The 19,817-nt window shown below is 36.5% G+C and overlaps 2 protein-coding genes across 2 annotated transcripts in view; both read left to right on the forward strand.

The window, feature by feature from the left end:
* Nucleotides 1-19,817, forward strand: part of Nse4 (Non-SMC element 4) — a 107,498-nt gene that overhangs the window by 25,229 nt on the left and 62,452 nt on the right. The gene's annotated exons all lie outside the window — the stretch shown is intronic.
* On the forward strand, nucleotides 12,738-18,872 carry LOC137248838 (odorant receptor 7a-like). The gene is made up of 3 exons (XM_067779733.1): nucleotides 12,738-13,501; nucleotides 18,373-18,730; nucleotides 18,801-18,872. Exons 1-3 carry the CDS (start codon nucleotides 12,738-12,740, stop codon nucleotides 18,870-18,872), a joined length of 1,194 nt encoding a protein of 397 aa, XP_067635834.1.

The raw sequence follows: 19,817 nt of genomic DNA on the forward strand, positions 1-19,817 counted from the left end.
TTTTTATAGTGGTAATATGTTTTTTCTTTTTCTCTTGAATATTTACTATAGCGTGTTTTAGAATAGAACTTTTCTAAAAACTAAAATTTAATCAACGCTACTAACTAAATCACGGATATTATTTATTCATCGAAAAGTTTACTTGTATTAAATTTAAGACCACATATCCTTGCGTGCCAAAAAGTTTATTTTAAATTTAAACAAGAGTAATATAAGCAAGTCATTGCATTTAGTTAGTACGTTGTCATACTCCGAACCTTACATCCTAAATTTTGGGGAAAAGAGGTGTAGTGAACATACCCGAGATAATTATTCTTTACTTATCAGCGAAAATGACAAATTTTTTAAAATGTTATTGATAGCAAAAAAAAAAAAAATATTCAAAAACGAAGTCAAACAAATGTTGGGTTTCTTAGATATTTCTAAGTTTGATCTTTTTCTTGGGATTCAAAGAGTTGATAAGAGCAACTCACAGCTTCCGCAATTCAATTGTCAGCCTCACCTACACCACATATTTAGCAGGCGAGGCTCTGGTGACCCCAAGTTGCTCATGGAATTAGGGGGTGGGGGCGGTATGACCTAGAAGTTTCAATGTGGTCATATAGTTCCCGGGATGAGCTAGTATCTTAGTGGTGCTTATTATATCTGTCAAAGGACCATCAACATCAATAAAACTCCGCTAAACCTTCGGGGAGTGTCTTTATCGCTACAACAACAACATATTTTTTCATTTATTACGGATATGTTATCAAAATGTTATCGAAAAGATAGCGATTTGATATTGATAATACTGCAATGTAAAATTGATGACTCGTATGTAACCCGTCGATAAGAAGCCAATGACTGCGATAACAAGCCGATAAATCGACGATACGCTATCGATAATAAAACTATAACTTGTCGGGAATTATAGTAATTTTTGTGAACGCTAAAAATGTCGGGAACCTTGTCATATAGTACCAATTATTAGTTGTTTATTTCGTTAGGACATACAAATATAAATACTGTCGGTCGCCGTGGTGCGGTGGTAGCGTGCTCCGCCTACCACATCGGAGATAGTGGGCTCAGGTTTTGGGCAAAGCAACAACAAAAAAATTTTCAATTAAACAAAAAAAGTTTTTCTAAACGGGGTCGCCTCTCAGCAGTGATTTGCCAAACACTCCGAGTAAATGTCTGCCTTGGAAAGGTCAGACCACTAAGATAGAGGACCAATTGAAGCCGGTTGGCAGAGAGAAGAGGCTAGCGCGCCTTGTTGGAAGGCCATAACCGTTTAAACGGTTAAGTGCCAATTAAGTAAGTGAGATAAGAGGAATGTTACAGCTATGGATTGTAATATAGAATATATGAATCCGGCTTGATCGGATCAGCATCTTCTGGTTCTAGGGCGACTGCCGCGGCGCTAGTATATCCCCTGACATATTTTAGTAATTAATAACTTTGTAATATTAGTAATACATAATTAATTCAACAGTCAGGAGTGTTTGGGGATCTTTTGGTCAAGTTTGTATAAACATATGCCGTGTTTTATATGCTGAAAAAAACAGTTTCTGTAATGGCTTTCGTAGCAAGGTATTTATTTTTCTACTCATATTTTTTCAAAGCGGGGAAAAATTATACTAAGATACTTTAAAAATCGAAATATTTACATGACGCACGAAATAAAAAACAACGCAACTCAGATTATTTTAACAGACTTATTCTGTGCACTTGACAAATTGTCAATAAGTTGACAAGTAATCAAGATTTTTATCAAGTTGACAAATATTTCTATTCTGTGCATAACTTGACAACTCTAAAAAGCTCTACGACATGTGCTTTTCACCATACTGTGGTGACCTAAATAAAGTAAACGGAAATCAGCTGTTTAGTGCAACAATCGCGAAATGGAATAAACGTAAGAATTAAATATTGTTCATTATTTTTTGTAACAAATATTTTAAAATCATGGTTTTTTCAAGGAAATCAAAAGTTGAACGTGCTACGCATGAGCAATTGGAGCGATATGTCTCATTTTATGCTGCTAACCCCGAAATGAAAATAGGAAAAAATAATCCGCAGGGTTTTTTCGGAGTCATTTCGGCATGGCTTTGGAGACTCTCTTGGGGTCATTTGGGGGTCATTCCTGGATGGTTTTGGGGACTCCATCGGGTCCTCCCGGGGTAATTTATGGGTCGTTCCGGGATCTTTTTGGGGACTCTCTCGGGGTCATTTGGTGGACATTCTGGGATGGTTTTGGGGACTCCCTCGGGGTAATTTGGGCGATGGTTGGGATGACCACTAAATAACGCCGGGACAACCCGGTGGAGTACCCAAAACTATCCCGGAACGACCACTAAATGACGACGGGACGAACCGATGGAGTCCCCAAAACCATCCCAGAATTTCTCCCAAATTATTCCGAGGGAGTCCCCAAAACCATCCCAGAATGTCCCCCAAATGACCCCGGGAGGACCCGATGGAATCCCCAAAACCATCCCGGAATGTCCCTCAAATGACCCCGAGGGAGCCCCAAAAACATCCCGGAACGAGCACTAAATGACGCCGGGACGACCCGATGGAGTCCCCAAAACCATCCCAGAATGTCCCCCAAATTATTCCGAGGGAGTCCCTAAAACCATCCCGGAAAGCCCCAAATTACCCCGAGGGAGTCCCCAAAACCATCCCGGAATGTCCCCCAAATTACCCAGAGGGAGCCTCCAAAACCATCCCAGAATGTCCCCCAAATGACCCCGGGAGGACCCGATGGAGTCCCCAAAACCATCCCAGAATGTCCCCCAAATGACCCCGAGGGAGTCCCCAAAACCACCCGGACCATCCCGGAATGTCCGCCAAATGACCCTGAGAGAGTCCCCAAAAAGATCCCAGAACGACCCCTAAATGACCCCGGGAGGACCCCGAGGGAGTCTCAAACACCATCCCGAAATTACCCCCAAAAACCCCAGGAGGATCTTCCCACAATAATAGCAAAAGTAAGAAATGTTGTTCCATTTTCTCTCGATCGCACAATAACAGAATTCTAATTTAAATTTATCCGTATAAATTAAATTATCAAGAGCGTTTGACTTACTAACAATTTGTCAGCGAAAAAGCTTTTTATTTTTTACATAGAATAGCAATTACTTGATAAATTGTCAAACTTGACAAATAAGCAAGATGGTGAATTTGTCAAGTGCACAGAATAGGGCTGTAAATCTACATATATTTTTCAATATTCCGATTCCAAGACCACAAATTATAACCTAGGAGAAACCGAAAGCCAAATTTCACCAGAGTCGAGTTTGAGTTAAAACACACAGGCGTACTTGGCTTAGTTGAATCAGGTTTCCATACGAAATAATTAGTGCTATCGCTAATAGCACTCTAAATATTTTTGTCATATAGCTTATATCTGCCTTATACCATTTATAAAAATTAGTTAATAGAAAAAAAATTGTAAAGAGAAAAAGCACCAAATGAGCTCCAAAGTCAGTAAAAGTTTTATTCTGAAATATTGTCGGCTTATATTCAGTACCCTTTTATCAGCAAAAACCGACTTTTTCAGGAGAATAATATGAAGTACCCCAATGGATGATAAAAGATCCAGTTGTATATTCAAACCAGTATTTTATTCTAAACTCAGCTTATTTTAATTTAAAAGTCCGATAGAGCTTTTTGCTATTCGAGTGGAAATTATTTTTATAAAATATATTGTTGATAAAGGTTATTGCAGATCAAAGAAAATATTAGTTTTGTGGATGTTTAGTATATGTATGTATGTTGAGGCATGTTTTGAGAATGATGCCTTGCAATAGTGGGTAAAGGCGTTTAGAGATCCATATTGAAAGCCATGATGTTGGTTCTCAAGGCAATTATTATCAAAAACGTAAACCGCGGACGGATGGCCAGACGGATCTGGCGCGATGAAAATATGTTTCGATACTGATAGTATTGATCAGTGATGATAATCATGGTACATTTGTACTACATTTCGTTTCCCGAAGTTACGTTGGTACTACATTGACATATTTGGTACATTTTTGTAAAATACAGCATTACACTTCAAGTCATTTGCAAAGCAGCTCTGAATGTACAAAAAATTTAAATTTTTCGAATAAAATATATAGTTAAGTTGTGTTGTTGCCGAGCACAATTTGCCATTTGCAATTATGGACCATTTAAATATGCCTATGAAAAATAGCATAAATGATTCTAAAATTGTGAACAAATTTTGCATCAATAGAATTAAAGCACAGAAAATAATAACTCAAATAACAGGGGCACAAAATTATAAATCCATAATTGCATTTTGTCAGAAGAATTATTACTCTCTAATAATATATGTATGTATATCAAAAATTTGGCAGTTTCGATTTGAATTTGTGATAAAAAGTGCATTGATAGATTTTTAGATTTGATACCTTTGACCGATAGAAGCACGGAGAGTATTTTTAATGTCATTATTAAATCTTTGAAGGAACATTCAATACCACTTGAAAAAATGATTGGTTTCACTGCCCACAATTGCTCGGTTATGATGGGAGCAAAAAGCGGAGTGCAAGCAAGGCTGAAGCAAGTTGTTCCAAATCTGCATGTTAATGGATGTGTTTGTCACATTTTAAATTTAGCTTCAATGGCCGTTGTGATTTATTTCACAACAAAATTGATAAATTTTTAAAAGACGTAAACTATCATTTTTGGATAAACCCCCGTTAGGATGGCAGACTTTTAGAGTTTTCAAGAACATTTCGCTACAGAAATGCGTGTTATACTTAAGTACGCCCCCACAAGGTGGCTTTCTAGACAAGCAGTCATAGATAGAATTCTTGAGCAATGGGATGCCCTCAAGTATTATTTAAATCTTTACGTATTTGAAAATGAAAGCAGTAATCAAAATATTAATCTTATATCTGAAAAATTTCAAAGTCCTATTTATAAAGTATATTTTACATCTCTTTCTTATATTTTAAATGAAATAAATAATGTGAATATAGAAATGCAGTCTGAAGATATACCAAATTAAAAATTTTATAAAAAAAATCTTTTTTAGACTCCAGTCCTATTTGGATGTTAAATATTGATTTAGACGAAAATCACTTAACCCCAGATGAAGTTTACTTCGGATATTATTCTATCAAACAACCTTTTCGAAAAAGATCACGTACACATATTTAAGAGCTGTGCTAAACAATTTTATATATAATTTTGTAGTACTTAATTAAAGAAAGTAAATTTGAATGATAAAACTTTGTTGAGGGCTGCAAAGCTTTCACTAGAAAGTATTTTAAGCGGTGAAACAAATAGTATTGTGCCTTTAGTTATGGACTTGTTTCCGAAATCTGAATTTGATAAAATTGAGAAAATTAATTCTGAATTTAAAGCTTTAGAGAATGAGAGCCTTAAAAAATTCAAGAATTTATATGCAGCTTTTGGAAAGAATTAAGATCAGTTAAAAATAAATTAAATGCGCAATTGTTTTCCAATATTTATAGAATAGTTCAAGGCATATTGTTGATTCAACATTCACCCGCAAATGTACAAAGGATATTTTCTATACAAAATTTAATTAAAACTAAGTGTAGAAATAGACTTGAAATAAACACAGTTTCGAATTTAATAAAAACTAAAGACTTGATGAAATCAGCTAAAAGTAGTTGTCATAATATAGATACGAAAAAAAAAGCTTTTTGTCAACTAAGGTATTTAAAGAAATCAAAGAAGAAGAACTGTTAATGTAGTGATTGCAACATGAGTTATTAGTATAGATCTAGGCGACAATTTGTCGACTTTTATACCTGAATCTAAATCTTTTGTACCTAAAATTTTTTTATGAAATTTGTGGCAATTTAAAAAAACAAGCTAATTCGAGTTAGGATAATGGCGATACATAGACCTTTATCTGAAAAACTAGCCACAATTCACCATTGTAACTTCCTATATTTTTTAGCAGCCATTCGGCACTAGGGCTATGAATAATGAACACAGGGAGATCTGTACCGGTTTCTCTTATGAAGCCAGAATATCACTTTTTATCCTAACTCGAATTAGGTTGTTTTTTCAAATTGCCACAGAAATGTCTTTGCATTGAATGCAGCTGTTATTTTTTTAAATAATAGTTTTATGTTCCTTACTGGTACTCAATAAATAAATGTTTTTATATATGTACATAATTGTACGCTTCAATCGATAAACTTCTTTTATTATTTTTACTGGAAAAGTATTTCTTCATAAATCATATTTCCCTGTTATACTACCTTTAATTTGTGTTAGAAAGCTTCCTGACTAAAACAGCTTTTGGATAAAGAAGCAGAATATAACTCTAGTTTGGTTCAAATTCGCAACCGAAGACTTTTGGTAATTTTTGGATGATTTGGTACATTTTTTTTTTCCTCGTTTGGTACAAAATGAAAGAATCCATTTATCATCCCTGGTATTGATATGTGGGAATCTATGTTTATATCGACCCTATTACACCATTGCACCTCCATGCTTAAGTATAGCTGGGTATGAAAATGTATACTGATAGAAGGTTTTGCTTTTGAAAAAAAAATTTTTGCTGGTGAGAAATTTTCAAAATGAGAGCTAAATCTTAAAGCTGGCATTAATGTCATATATGAAAGGTGAGTTAGAGATCATTTTACCATCTAAAACTCATTTTGTTAAAATTGCTTATGGAGGGTATTTAATATATGCCGACGTTATACTGTAAACTGAATTTCTGCAATTTGAGCAATTTGAAAAAGGAATCTGGGTATTATATTGTGCCATTTTTGATTAAAAAAAAATTTACTACACTCGGTGTTGTGCACTTTAAGTGCCATTTTTATACTCAGTTGAGCAGAGCTCACAGAGTATATTAAGTTTGATTGGATAACGGTTGGTTGTACATATATAAAGGAATCGAGATAGATATAGACTTCCATATATCAAAATAATCAGGATCGAAAAAAAATTTGATTGAGCCATGTCCGTCCGTCCGTCCGTTAACACGATAACTTGAGTAAATTTTGAGGTATCTTGATGAAATTTGGTATGTAGGTTCCTGAGCACTCATCTCAGATCGCTATTTAAAATGAACGATATCGGACTATAACCACGCCCACTTTTTCGATATCGAAAATTTCGAAAAACCGAAAAAGTGCGATAATTCATTACAAAAGACCGATAAAGCGACGAAACTTGGTAGATGAGTTGAACTTATGACGCAAAATAGAAAATTAGTAAAATTTTGGACAATGGGCGTGGCACCGCCCACTTTTAAAAGAAGGTAATTTAAAACTTTTGCAAGCTGTAATTTGGCAGTCGTTGAAGATATCATGATGAAATTTGGCAGGAACGTTACTCTTATTACTATATGTACGCTTAATAAAAATTAGCAAAATCGGAGAAGGACCACGCACACTTTTAAAAAAAAATTTTTTTTAAAGTAAAATTTTAACAAAAAATTTAATATCTTTACAGTATATAAGTAAATTATGTCAAGATTCAACTCCAGTAATGATATGGTGCAACAAAATACAAAAATAAAAGAAAATTTAAAAATGGGCGCGTGGCTCCGCCCTTTTTCATTTAATTTGTCTAGGATACTTTTAACGCCATAAGTCGAACCGCCATAAGTCGAACAAAAATTAACCAATCCTTTTGAAATTTAGTAGGGGCATAGATTTTATGGCGTTAACTGTTTTCTGTGAAAATGGGCGAAATCGGTTGATGTCACGCCCAGTTTTTATACACAGTCGTCCGTCAGTCCTTCCGCATGGCCGTTAACACGATAACTTGAGCAAAAATCGATATATCTTTACTAAACTCAGTTCACGTACTTATCTGAACTCACTTTATCTTGGTATGAAAAATGAACGAAATCCGACTATGACCACGCCCACTTTTTCGATATCGAAAATTACGAAAAATGAAAAAAATGCCATAATTCTATACCAAATACGAAAAAAGGGATGAAATATGGTAAGGTAATTGGATTGTTTTATTGACGCGAAATATACCTTTAGAAAAAACTTTATAAAATGGTTGTGACACCTACCATATTAAGTAGAAGAAAATTAAAAAGTTCTGCAGGGCGAAATAAAAAACCCTTAAAATCTTGGCAGGTATTACATATATAAATAAATTAGCGGTATCCAACAGATAATGTTCTGGGTCACCCTGGTACCCATTTTGGTCGATATCTGGAAAACGCCTTCACATATACAACTACCACCACTCCCTTTTAAAACTCTCATTAATACCTTTAATTTGATACCCATATCGTACAAACTCATTCTAGAGTCACCCCTGGTCCACCTTTATGGCGATATTTCGAAAAGGCGAACACCTATAGAACGAAGGCCCACTCCCTTTTAAAAATACTCATTAACACCTTTCATTTGATACCCATATCGTACAAACAAAGTCTAGAGTCACCCCTGGTCCAGAAAGGCCCACTCCCTCTTAAAATACTCATTAACTCCTTTCGTTTGATACCCATATTGCACAAACGAATTCTAGAGGCACCCCTGGCCCACCTTTATGGCGATATCTCGAAACGGCGTCCACCTATGGAACTAAGGATTACTCCCTTTTAAAATACTCATTAACACCTTTCATTTGATACCCATATCGTACAAACGCATTCTAGAGTCACACCTGGTCCACCTTTATGGCGATATTTCGAAAAGGAGTCCACCTATAGAACGAAGGCCCACTCCCTTTTAAAAATACTCATTAACACCTTTCATTTGATACCCATATCGTACAAACAAAGTCTAGAGTCACCCCTGGTCCACCTTTATTGCGATACCTCGAAAATGCGTCCACCTATAGAACTAAGGCCCACTCCCTCTTAAAATACTCATTAACTCCTTTCGTTTGATACTCATATTGCACAAACGAATTCTAGAGTCACCCCTGGCCCACCTTTATGGCGATATCTCGAAACGGCGTCCACCTATAGAACTAAGGCCCACTCCCTTTTAAAATACTCATTAACACCTTTCGTTTGATGCCCATATTGTGCAAACAAATTCTAGGGTCACCCCTGGTCCACCTTTATGGCGATATCTCGAAACGGCGTCCACCTATGGAACTAAGGATTACTCCCTTTTAAAATGCTCATTAACACCTTTCATTTGATACCCATATCGTACAAACACATTCTAGAGTCACCCCTGGTCCATCTTTACGGCGATATCTCGAAAAGGCGTCCATTTATAGAACTTAGGTCCCCGCCCTTTTAAAATACTGATTAATATCTTTCATTTGATACCCATATCGTACAAACGCATTCTAGAGTCAACCCTGATCCACCTTTATGGCTATATCCCTAAATGGCGTCCACCTATAGAACTATGGCCCACTCCCACATAAAATACTCTTTAATGCCTTTCATTTGATACACATGTCATACAAACACATTCCAGGGTTTCCCTCGGTTCATTTTCCTACATGGTTATTTTCCCTTATGTTGTCACCATAGCTCTCAACTGAGTATGTAATGTTCGGTTACACCCGAACTTAACCTTCCTTACTTGTTCCTTCTAGTTTTAATACCCCAACAAAATTGTACAATAAATGTTAACGATAATTTTTACAAAATGGCGTAGATCTGACAATTGGTTTAAAGTGTCAAGCATCAGTATGGAAAATATGCTATGTAGAAATGTTCCAATTTTCAGTAATAATTAAAATAACACTTTCATATAGAGGGTGGTTAAAGATAAAAGTTTAACAAAGAGAAAAGTTGAACAAATTTGTAACCAGTAGTTAACTTATAATAAGTGCATATAATTAATTGTAACGGTTAATTGCGGAAGTTGACAATTAATTACATGTCGCTTTCGTTTATTACAACCCACGAAGTAAGTATTTCAAACTTTCATAAATTTTCAACATTGAACAAGGACTCGATTTTGCAAAAACTATTCGTTGCAAAATAGTATGGATGGAGTTTTTAGGGGGGTTTTAATGCCCTTATGTACATTTTCACGACGTTTACGATCAAAACATTTTCTAATATATTTAATATGAGTTCTATAACAGTGAATGGAGCTCACAACTCGAAGTATTTTGTTTGTTCCCCCCAGAACTCACAATTCCTTACCAAGTTCTAACGATTGAGTAGGCAAAACGTGTTTGTATCCGATTTTTTTTATTCGGGAAGACGTTCGGGTAGAAGCTCAAAACGTGTCGATTTTTTATCAGCTTGTTCAAAATTAATTTTCATTCAGATAAAACTATCTTTAATTACTTAGGTAACGCTGAGAATTCTTGAAGCAGATCACCTTTGCATGACATGAATTAAAGTAGAAAATAATGATTGTATCTGATTAGTAGAGGTCAAAGCAACATCAAAATTTTAGAAACAAGTTTTTTTTAATTCGAAGAAAATTTTTCTAAGCGATGTCGCCCCTTTGCAGTGTTTGGCAAGCACCCCGAGTGTATGTCTGCCATGAAAAGCTTCTCAGTGAAAACTCATCTGCCTTCGCAGTCGGCATAAAAACAAGTAGGTCCCATCCCGCCAATTTGTAGGGAAGATTAAAAAAGGAGCACGACTCAAATTGGAAGAGAAGCTCGGCCTAAAATCTCTTCGGCGGTTATCGCGCCTTATATATTTTTTTTTTTATTATTCAGATACATCTTTCAAGAACAAATATTTTATGTCTATATTTTAGGCCCCTTACTCTTTCATACGCACAAACTTTTGTATTTATGTAAAAATATGTAACTAAATAGTTCGTGTATGGAATATAACTGATGTTACTTACATTATAACTTTAGGAACAATTTGCTAATACATTTTTTATAACTGGTCATATTTTCGATTAGTGCTCCACGCGTAAACACAAAATATAAAAAGATTTGGTAGAGAAATCGGCCTAGATTCCAATATAAAACGCTTCATCTTTCGGAGGTTTCTACATAGTTCTTGTAAAATGATATTTTAATTTTTGGGTAATGTGTAGAACAGCGGTCAACTGCTAATATGCCGACTTTTTTACAAATATCTCTTGACAGAGTTCAAATTTTGCTTTTTCGATAGATCTTTTTCGAAGGTTGCTAAGCCTTCATCATCAGTACGCTTTAGGCACACTGTGTTAACTACACAACGTTGGTTTGTTTGAATCATAAATCGCTCCTTATATTCCTCTCTACCAGCTATATTTTACCAGGGCAGCGCCATCTGTTGCAAATCACTGATAATGTTGGATTTTTTGCCATTTACATGAGCTCTTCATTAACAATTGCTTTTATTTTATCGGCCTATTGATAATGAATTCCAGGCTCGAATTCGAGCTCAAGGCCTATAACAATTGAGTTGAAATTTTAATTTTTCTTTTCTGCCTTCAGATTGTGGCTGCCGAGTTCAAGACGCACCGTTTGAAATTCCTCGCTATAGTTTTAAACGCGTTTTAGCAGTCGACCACTGCTCTGGACTCTTGCCCGAACTATGTGTAAAGCTTAATGTGTCTAGCTAATTCTAAATAAACGTTTTAATACCTCTTAATATCTAGATCCCTGTCTCATATAGAAAACTCTTTTGTCTTAAATGTTACAACCTAATACAGCCCGAAGTTTCGTTCAAAGTATCAGGTCTCTGGGTTATCGGGAAGTACTTTAAAACTCAAAAGCCAAGTTCAGAATTTTTTGTGGAACTTTCTCGGTCCTGGACCACCTAGCGAAAACTTTTTTGCCTTATGTTGCTTTGTCATGGCGTTCAGAAGTAAGTTCTTAGTTTCAAGAATCTAGATCTATGGGAAGTTACTCAAGTAGCAATGCAAGATTCCACATGTTGTGAATAGACAAATATATCGATCCCGGTCCCATATAGAAAACTCTTTCATCCTAAATATTGGAACCTAATAGAACCCCAAAGTTTCGTTCAAAGTTTCAGATCTTAGGGTTTTCGAGAAGTTCCTAAAAGTTCCAAAGAAAAAATTCAAAGTTCGAACGATTTTTTGATTTTTCCCGATCCCTGAACCACTAAGCGACACTTTTTTCCCCCATCTTGCAGTGTCAAGGACTTCTGAAGTACGTTCCAGGTCACTGGGTTATCGGGAAGTTCCTTGACACTCTTAACGCAAAATTGCTTGGCTCGGTCGATTTTTTTTGCATTTTGACGATCCCTGGACCACGTGTCGAAATTTGTTCCCCTCATGTTGCACTATCATGCGGTTCTGAATTATGTTCTTAGTTTCAGGAATCTAACTATACGGAAGTTACATTAGCGGTCGCGCTAGTACCTTAATGGTGCTTGTTACCAGAACCTACCGGATCTGCATCCGACAAAGGACCATCAACATCGGTAACACTCCACAGGGAGTGTCCTTATCGCTACAACAACAACAACAGAAAACTTTTTATCGTAAATATTACAACGCAATAAAGCCCGAAGATTTGATCATAAATTTATTATAACAAAAATTATGTAAAATTTGTTATTTCTTTCTGACCACTTTTGGTTGAGACGAATTTTCTCTGATGATAAATCAGGAACCCGATAAGTTGCCATTCTGTGACTTGATCCTGAGCACCTCACTATATATACTACTGCAGACACCAGTACGTTCAAAGCGGTATATCAAGAAATTACTTTCGTTATAAAGTGCTAACTCCAAAGACTAAAGTTCACAAAACTTCTCCTGATCTGAGCTACGCCCATGGTTTTTGTTAAGTAACTTGTCACTTTAAAAGGGTTGGAGACATTCTCCTTATTGCACATCGTTATACGAGCAGAATTGTTATTTTAGAAACTTAATAGATCAATCGCAATGTTAGAGCTACTAACCGGTCGCAAAATAGGCAAACTTCGTTCAAGCGATTCATTCATTTGTCTCTTCAAAGGTTTCACAATCATCGGTACAAATCCACCAATGAATGCTGGCCGAATATATTACATGTGGTCAGCTATACTTAATTTATGCATCATTATACTATCACCATTCGTTTTTACAATTGGCTTCAACATTCAATATTTAATACTGCATACAATAAACACTACACAATTCTTAAGTGGACTACAAGCCGGTATTAATGTCATTGGCATACCACCAAAAGGTGTAATCTTGGCTATATCATTGAAACGTATGCGTAGTATTGAACCAATATTGAATATTATGGATGCACGTTATACGAAATTTGAAGATATATCTTTAATCCGTGCTGCTGTAATAATGGGTAATAGAATTGTGGTTTCCTTTGGCTTGGCATATTTTACGTATATGTTATTAACTGCCATTCCTCCATTATGTTACGGCCAAGTACCATTTTCAGTTTGGATACCTTTTTTGAAAAAGGAGCGATCATTGTACGATTTTTATGCACAAATATTTTTCGATTTATTTTTTATGATCTTCGCATTATTTCATCAAGTTTTAAACGATTCTTATTCATCTGTATATATATGTGTTATACGTATGCATATGCAATTGTTGGTACGTCGAGTCCGTCGTTTAGGTATGGAAGCCGAGCGAAGTTATGATGATAATTTAAAAGAGCTTGTAGGATGTATTGAAACACACCAACAGATTTTACGGTGAGTGCGAATGAGTTGTATGGGTTAATTGCTCTTTCAAAATAATGTAACCAACATTTTAGTGGGTGTATTTGAAGCGATCAATATATCTGTGGTCACAAGCCATAATCGCCTAAGTCATATTCTTTTACATGGGACCTAGGCGATTGTTGTGGCGGCCACCGTGGTGTGATGGTAGCGTGCTCCGCCAACCACACCGTATGCCCCGGGTTCAACCCCCGGGCAAAGCAACATCAAAATTTTAGAAATAAGGTTTTTCAATTAGAAGAATATTTTTCTAAGCGGGGTCGCCCCTCGGCAGTGTCTGGCAAGCGCTCCGAATGTATTTCTGCCATGAAAAGCTCTCAGTGAAAACTCATCTGCCTTGCAGATGCCGTTCGGAGTCGGCATAAAACATGTAGGTCCCGTCCGGCCAATTTGTAGGGAAAATCAAGAGGAGCACGACGCAAATTGGAAGAGAAGCTCGGCCTTAGATCTCTTCGGAGGTTATCGCGCCTTACATTTATTTTTTTTTTATTTATTAGGCGATTGTTGCTTAGGAACACAGATGGTTAGGTTGAACTGGCCGGTCCATGAGGACCTCACATAGACTGATTGAGTCCGTAGTGTTACCTGAAGTTTGTTTTAACGACCAAACTGAAAAACCCTATCAACAACCAGGACCTATGTTATAAAATAACTCCGTCCTCTTGGCAAATACTAGAAGCTTCCTAGGATTTAATCCACTTGCTGCTTCTAGATCTGACAGCTGTATCACTCCTAATAGCTGGAGTCTTAGCCTGGCAAGTGCAGGGCACGAGCACAGAACGTGCTCGTTCGTTTCCTCCTCCAACCCGCACTTCCTACATCTGCTATCATTGACCAAGCCTAATTTAAAGGCATGTGACGCCAGAAGGCAGTGCCCAGTCGGTATACCCGTCATGAATCTACAGTCCCTCTTTTTAATGATAGAAGAAACTTTGTTAGTCTAAGCTTGTAAGACCTACACATAATCTTCGACACTTTACAGCCCCACGCTTGAACACAGATACATAGAGAGCTAACTTTTGAATTCTGACAACGGATTCGTGTCCAGCGACCAAAACTCCATAAGAATTGACCAGTCTCCTCCTTTGAACATCCCACTTTTTTTCTGTGGGGCTGTGTTATCATTTTTGTTTTAAAAAATATTGTTTATACTGTGACGAATATTAGTATCACTAAGTTGTTAGTGAATAATCACGCAACAACAAAAACATGAAGCAGCCACTCTTATGTACATGTACACATTAAAGCTGGCGACATTTATGTAGAAGGCGACGAAGATCTATCTCATACACACAGATTTAGTCATCAGCCGAAGTAGTTACTCACACATGCACACGCATATGGCTATAAACTACAAATATACATGTACTTATATAGCTGGTTACCAAGCAGGAGATACAAGAGTTCTAAAAGATGAAACGTCTAGACCTTTGGAGAAATATGCGAACGAAGCAACGGAGAGTATAAAAGCAGCGCAAGCTGAGTAATCAGTAATCAGTCTGATTTAAACACGCTATCAGTTGTGAAGTGAAGTATAATTGTACTACCCCAAAGTAGTCTAATAAAAACCATTTTACAATACAGAATATTGGAGTGATTTATTCAACAGTTTAGCAATTCGAACGTTAGCAGAAGGTTTCAAGTAAACGGAATTTCTCAAAATTCGTTACAATACATTCTTTAAACCAGAGTTAAGGAACGATTACGTATCATATACGGCCATTGTATTTGCCACGTTTATATACATATCGTTAGCTTAATGTGAAAATGTGCTAAGTCACTTTTTGCGAATTTTACAGGAGACGAAAAAAACTGAATAATTTTTGAAATAATCTTTTTTTTTCAAAACTGTAAATGAGGATACCTTAGTTGCAATACTTTTGATTGTAAAAGCTTTGAAAAAGATAAATAAAAATCATGTATGCTAACGCAGCAGCTATTTTATGATTTAGCACAATTTCCTCACTCAAAACAAATTTTTTCTCCTGACTTAGCACTTTTTACTCAATATGTTTCCCCACCACATCCCCCCCCCCCCCCCCCCCCCCCTTTAATGATTCAAATATAACACTAAAACTATATATTTCACAAAAAATACTATTTATTTGTCAAACTATTTATAACTATTGGCGCCCACCGTGGTTTGATGGTAGCGTGCTCCGCCTACCACACCGAATGCCCTGGGTTCACACCCCGGGCAAAGCAACATCAAAATTTTAGAAATGAGGTTTTTCAATTAGTAGAAAATTTGTCTAAGCGGGGTCGCCCCTCGGCAGTGTTTGGCAAGAACTCCGAGTGTATTTCTGCGATGAAAAGCTCTCAGTGAAAACTCATCTGCCTCGCAGATGCCGTTCTGAGTCGGCATAAAACAAGTAGGTCCCGCCCCGCCAATTTGTAGGAAAAATTAAAAAAAGGAAGAGAAGCTCGGACTAAAATCTCTTCGGAGGTTATCGCGCCTTACATTTATTTATTTATTTTATTTCTAACGGTTCTGATCTGGACTCTTTTGCCGGATGGTGCGCAGGCAATAACTTATTTTTAAATTCAAACAAATGCTGTGTTGTGTCTTATTCCATAAAGACAACTGCCGCATACTTTATCTACAAACTAAATGCTAAATCTCTTAATCGTTGTCAAAAGAGTAAAGACTTGGCTGTAATTTTTGACTCCAAACTCTCTTTTTCTAGTCACATTGATTTCGTTGTTTCAAAATTTGGTGCAATGGTTGGGTTCAGTAGACGTAGCACCAGTGACTTTAAGGACACTATGACGTTGAAGGAACTTTATATATCCTTAGTCAGAAGTGGTATTGAATATTGCTCAATAATATGGAATCATTTCTATGAATCTAACTCCTATAAAATTGAGAATGTTCCAAAAAATTTTACAAAATTGCTATACGTATGCTTCACTGGCCAGACGGCCTCCCATCATATACTAGCAGTCACAAATTGCGTGGTCTTCAGGCTTTGCATGACAGAAGACCTTTTATCTCACTCATGCTTGCCTATAATGCAATAAACTTGAGCATAAATTGCTCTGATTTATCTACTTTGTTCATTCCATATATTTCACTGCGTCATCTTCGGCATAATAGATTATTTATCGAAATAACTCATAAAACGAATTATGCTATGAATGACTTGGAACTAGGGGGTAGGGAGGGCGGGATGGCATAGAAGGTTTAATGTGGTCATATAAATCGTTCCCGAGATGGTCGAGCTAGTAGTACCTTAATAGTGCTTTGTTACCGGAACGTACCGGATCTATATCCGGCAAAGGGCTATCAACATCGGTAACACTCCCCAAAGCGTTCGGGGAGTGTCTTTATCGTTAATACAACAACAACAACAAAGCATGTACTTTTAGACTGAATGAAATAAATAAATAAAATGCGCGCACAAAGAAATGACAAGTAATTCAGATTGATATTATTGACAGGTTGACTTAGCACATTTTTTTAACAGCTGACGACTTAGCACATTTACACATCATTGCCCACAGCACGTAAAAATGAAAAATTTAAATATTTTTTTTTTTTGTGATCGATGTATTTTTAATTCAGTTTTAAAACTGCATTAAAATACAATTTTTTTCAAAAAAAGTGACTTAGCACATTTTCACATTAAGCTAACGATATATAATTTCATAGTAAATACAATCACAATTTTTCATGATTACAATTACTGACAATTTTAAGCACAAACATAATGATTACGATTACAGTATTCGTAATCATAAGCACTCAAGAATACAATTACTAAAATTTTAAAATTACAATTACGGTAATCGTAGAAATAGTTATGATAACGATTATAGTAATCTCAATCATTAGAAGTTATCTTCGGAGGTTATCGCGTCTTAAATTTATTTATTTAATCGGACAAACTTTATATTTGAAATAATGGGAATCATAAAAAAATTGTGATTACGATTACAGTAAGCGTAACCATATAATTTGGTTTTATTTCTGGTCTTATATTCTGGTGCTGTTAACACTATTTCATATACAAGTAACGACACCTAAATATAGGGGCACTTTTAGGCCGACTGACACATTGTTATACATTGAATGATCTGAGGGCCTTCCTTGGTGTGGGTCCAAGTGTGCATCTTAAATTAGCTTACTTTGTAAAATTAGGTACGAGCCAGTTCTTGCACGGAACTAGGGAAGGAGCAATATCACCCAGCTGGCTAAGTTACATATTTTCATTAAGTAGCCTTCCTCGCTAGTTTGTTGGCGGCACAGTTCCCAGGTGCACCACTGTGATCTGGGACCAATATCACTGATGTGAGGCACCAAAGGGCCACTTCGCCTGATAAAAACATTGCGTTTGACTGCGGCACTCTGTTCGTCCTGCAAAATATGCTGTTTCTTTCGAGGGTTGGCCACCAAGCCGTGATACCGCAGAATAAGATGGGTCTTATGACCGCAGTGTGCAGCCAGTGTATTTTTTTGTTTGGCCCTAATTTTACCCACGGTTATATATATATATTTTTTTTTTTTCTCCTTCTGCTCTTAATTTAGGGGGAAGATGATTATATAAAATGATGTAAAGCATAGTAATAAAGCAACCGTTGCTTTCTCCTTTTCCTCTCACCATCAATCTCCTACCTTTTCCTTACATTAAGTGGTGTAATTAAGACCAAACATATTTTTTGATGACAGATAAGCAAGATGAGATGATCAAAAGATTCGACGACAGGCCGGCTAGTACCTGAGTTTGCTTGTTTCCAAAGATACTGCACTCAATTCATCAGCTTTGTTGGTTACATAATTTTGGCATATACTATTTTTTTTGGTATGCTAACATTGTTATTTTCGTAATATCTATACTATTTAGATTAGTGTCTACTATCGAACCGATAATTTCGAAAACAATGTTCACACAATTTTTAATTCTTGCCTCAGTTTTATGTGTAACGATGATAAACATGTTCATTTACGCCGATTGGAGTACTCAAATTGCATCGGCTTGCTATTTTATGTGCGTTCTACTACAGACGGCACCATGCTGTTACTATGCTACAGAATTACTGGCAGATAGTGCATTGTTACCCGATGCTATTTTTCATTGTAGTTGGATGGAACAGGATAAACGTTTTAAAAAATTGATAATTTATTTTATGCAGCACTCTCAATTGCCTTTACAATTGACAGCGCTAAATTTGTTTCCCATCAATGTGTCAACTAATGTTTCGGTAAGAATTTGGGAATATGCGATATTCAGTGAAAATTGGTGGTTTTATGCTAATTTTTAATCGTTTGCAGATTGCCAAATTTTCATTTACGCTATTCACTTTCATCAAAGAGATGGGTGTGGGAAAAAATTTTAGGGACTAAATATGGAATGAACATAGAAAGCAACTATGCCAATACCGGTTTAGAATTGTATGTTTGAATGAAACCCAAATTCATTCACTTTGGCACAACGTAGTTTTTTAGACTACGTTTACACCAAACCAAAGCTCCGTTTCCCACCTGTTCTATGTGGAATATCTTTGGACAGAAATAAATTGTTTTAATTTTCCCACGAAGTTTGGGTTTATTAAAACCGTAGTAAAACGTTTTTTTCTCATCAAAAGCACTTCGGAAGTATAAATAAATACACATGTACCCGAACATTTGCAAGTTTGTGTTTTTGTGATTTTCTTAGAGGGTGTTGGGTCCCAGGGCATAAAAAAAGCGGATGGACTAAAAAAAGGAACTAGCTTAAAAGGGGGCATTCTTGCTTGCCAACTTGCTCCGTAGACGTCCCAATTAGATTGGGCGGGATTAGAGAAGGCGAGAAGTGCACATAATCGACCAAGCGGGTAAGGCGTGGACCCAAGCGCGGGGCTGTAAAATGTCGAAGATTACAACCTTAGACTAACAAAGTTACTCCGATCATTAAAAAAAGAGGACTCTAGACTCATGGCGAGTATTCGGACTCGCGCGTCACATGCCTTTAAGCCAAGCTTGTTTAGTGATAGCAGATGAAAAACGTGCGGGTTGGAGGAGGAGTTTTGTGCGCGTGCCCTGCGCTTGACAGCTATTAGGAGTTAGATCTAGAAGCAGCAACTAGCATACGTCCTAGACAGCTTCTAGTATTTGCTAAGAGGACGGCGTTATTAAACGGTTTTATTTAGCTTGACTTGACGGACTGGCTAGTTGGCTGGTTGGCACGAATTTTGTAATTGAAATTTAAGTAAATTCCCGATAAGCTACAAGCTTGAAACTTGGAAAATAGTTCAGAACCCGATGACAATGCAATAATTAGAAATAAAAACTCCGATAGGTGGTGCATGG

The sequence above is a fragment of the Eurosta solidaginis genome, chromosome 4 (genome assembly GCF_040869045.1).
Source record: "Eurosta solidaginis isolate ZX-2024a chromosome 4, ASM4086904v1, whole genome shotgun sequence".
NCBI lineage: Eukaryota > Metazoa > Arthropoda > Insecta > Diptera > Tephritidae > Eurosta > Eurosta solidaginis.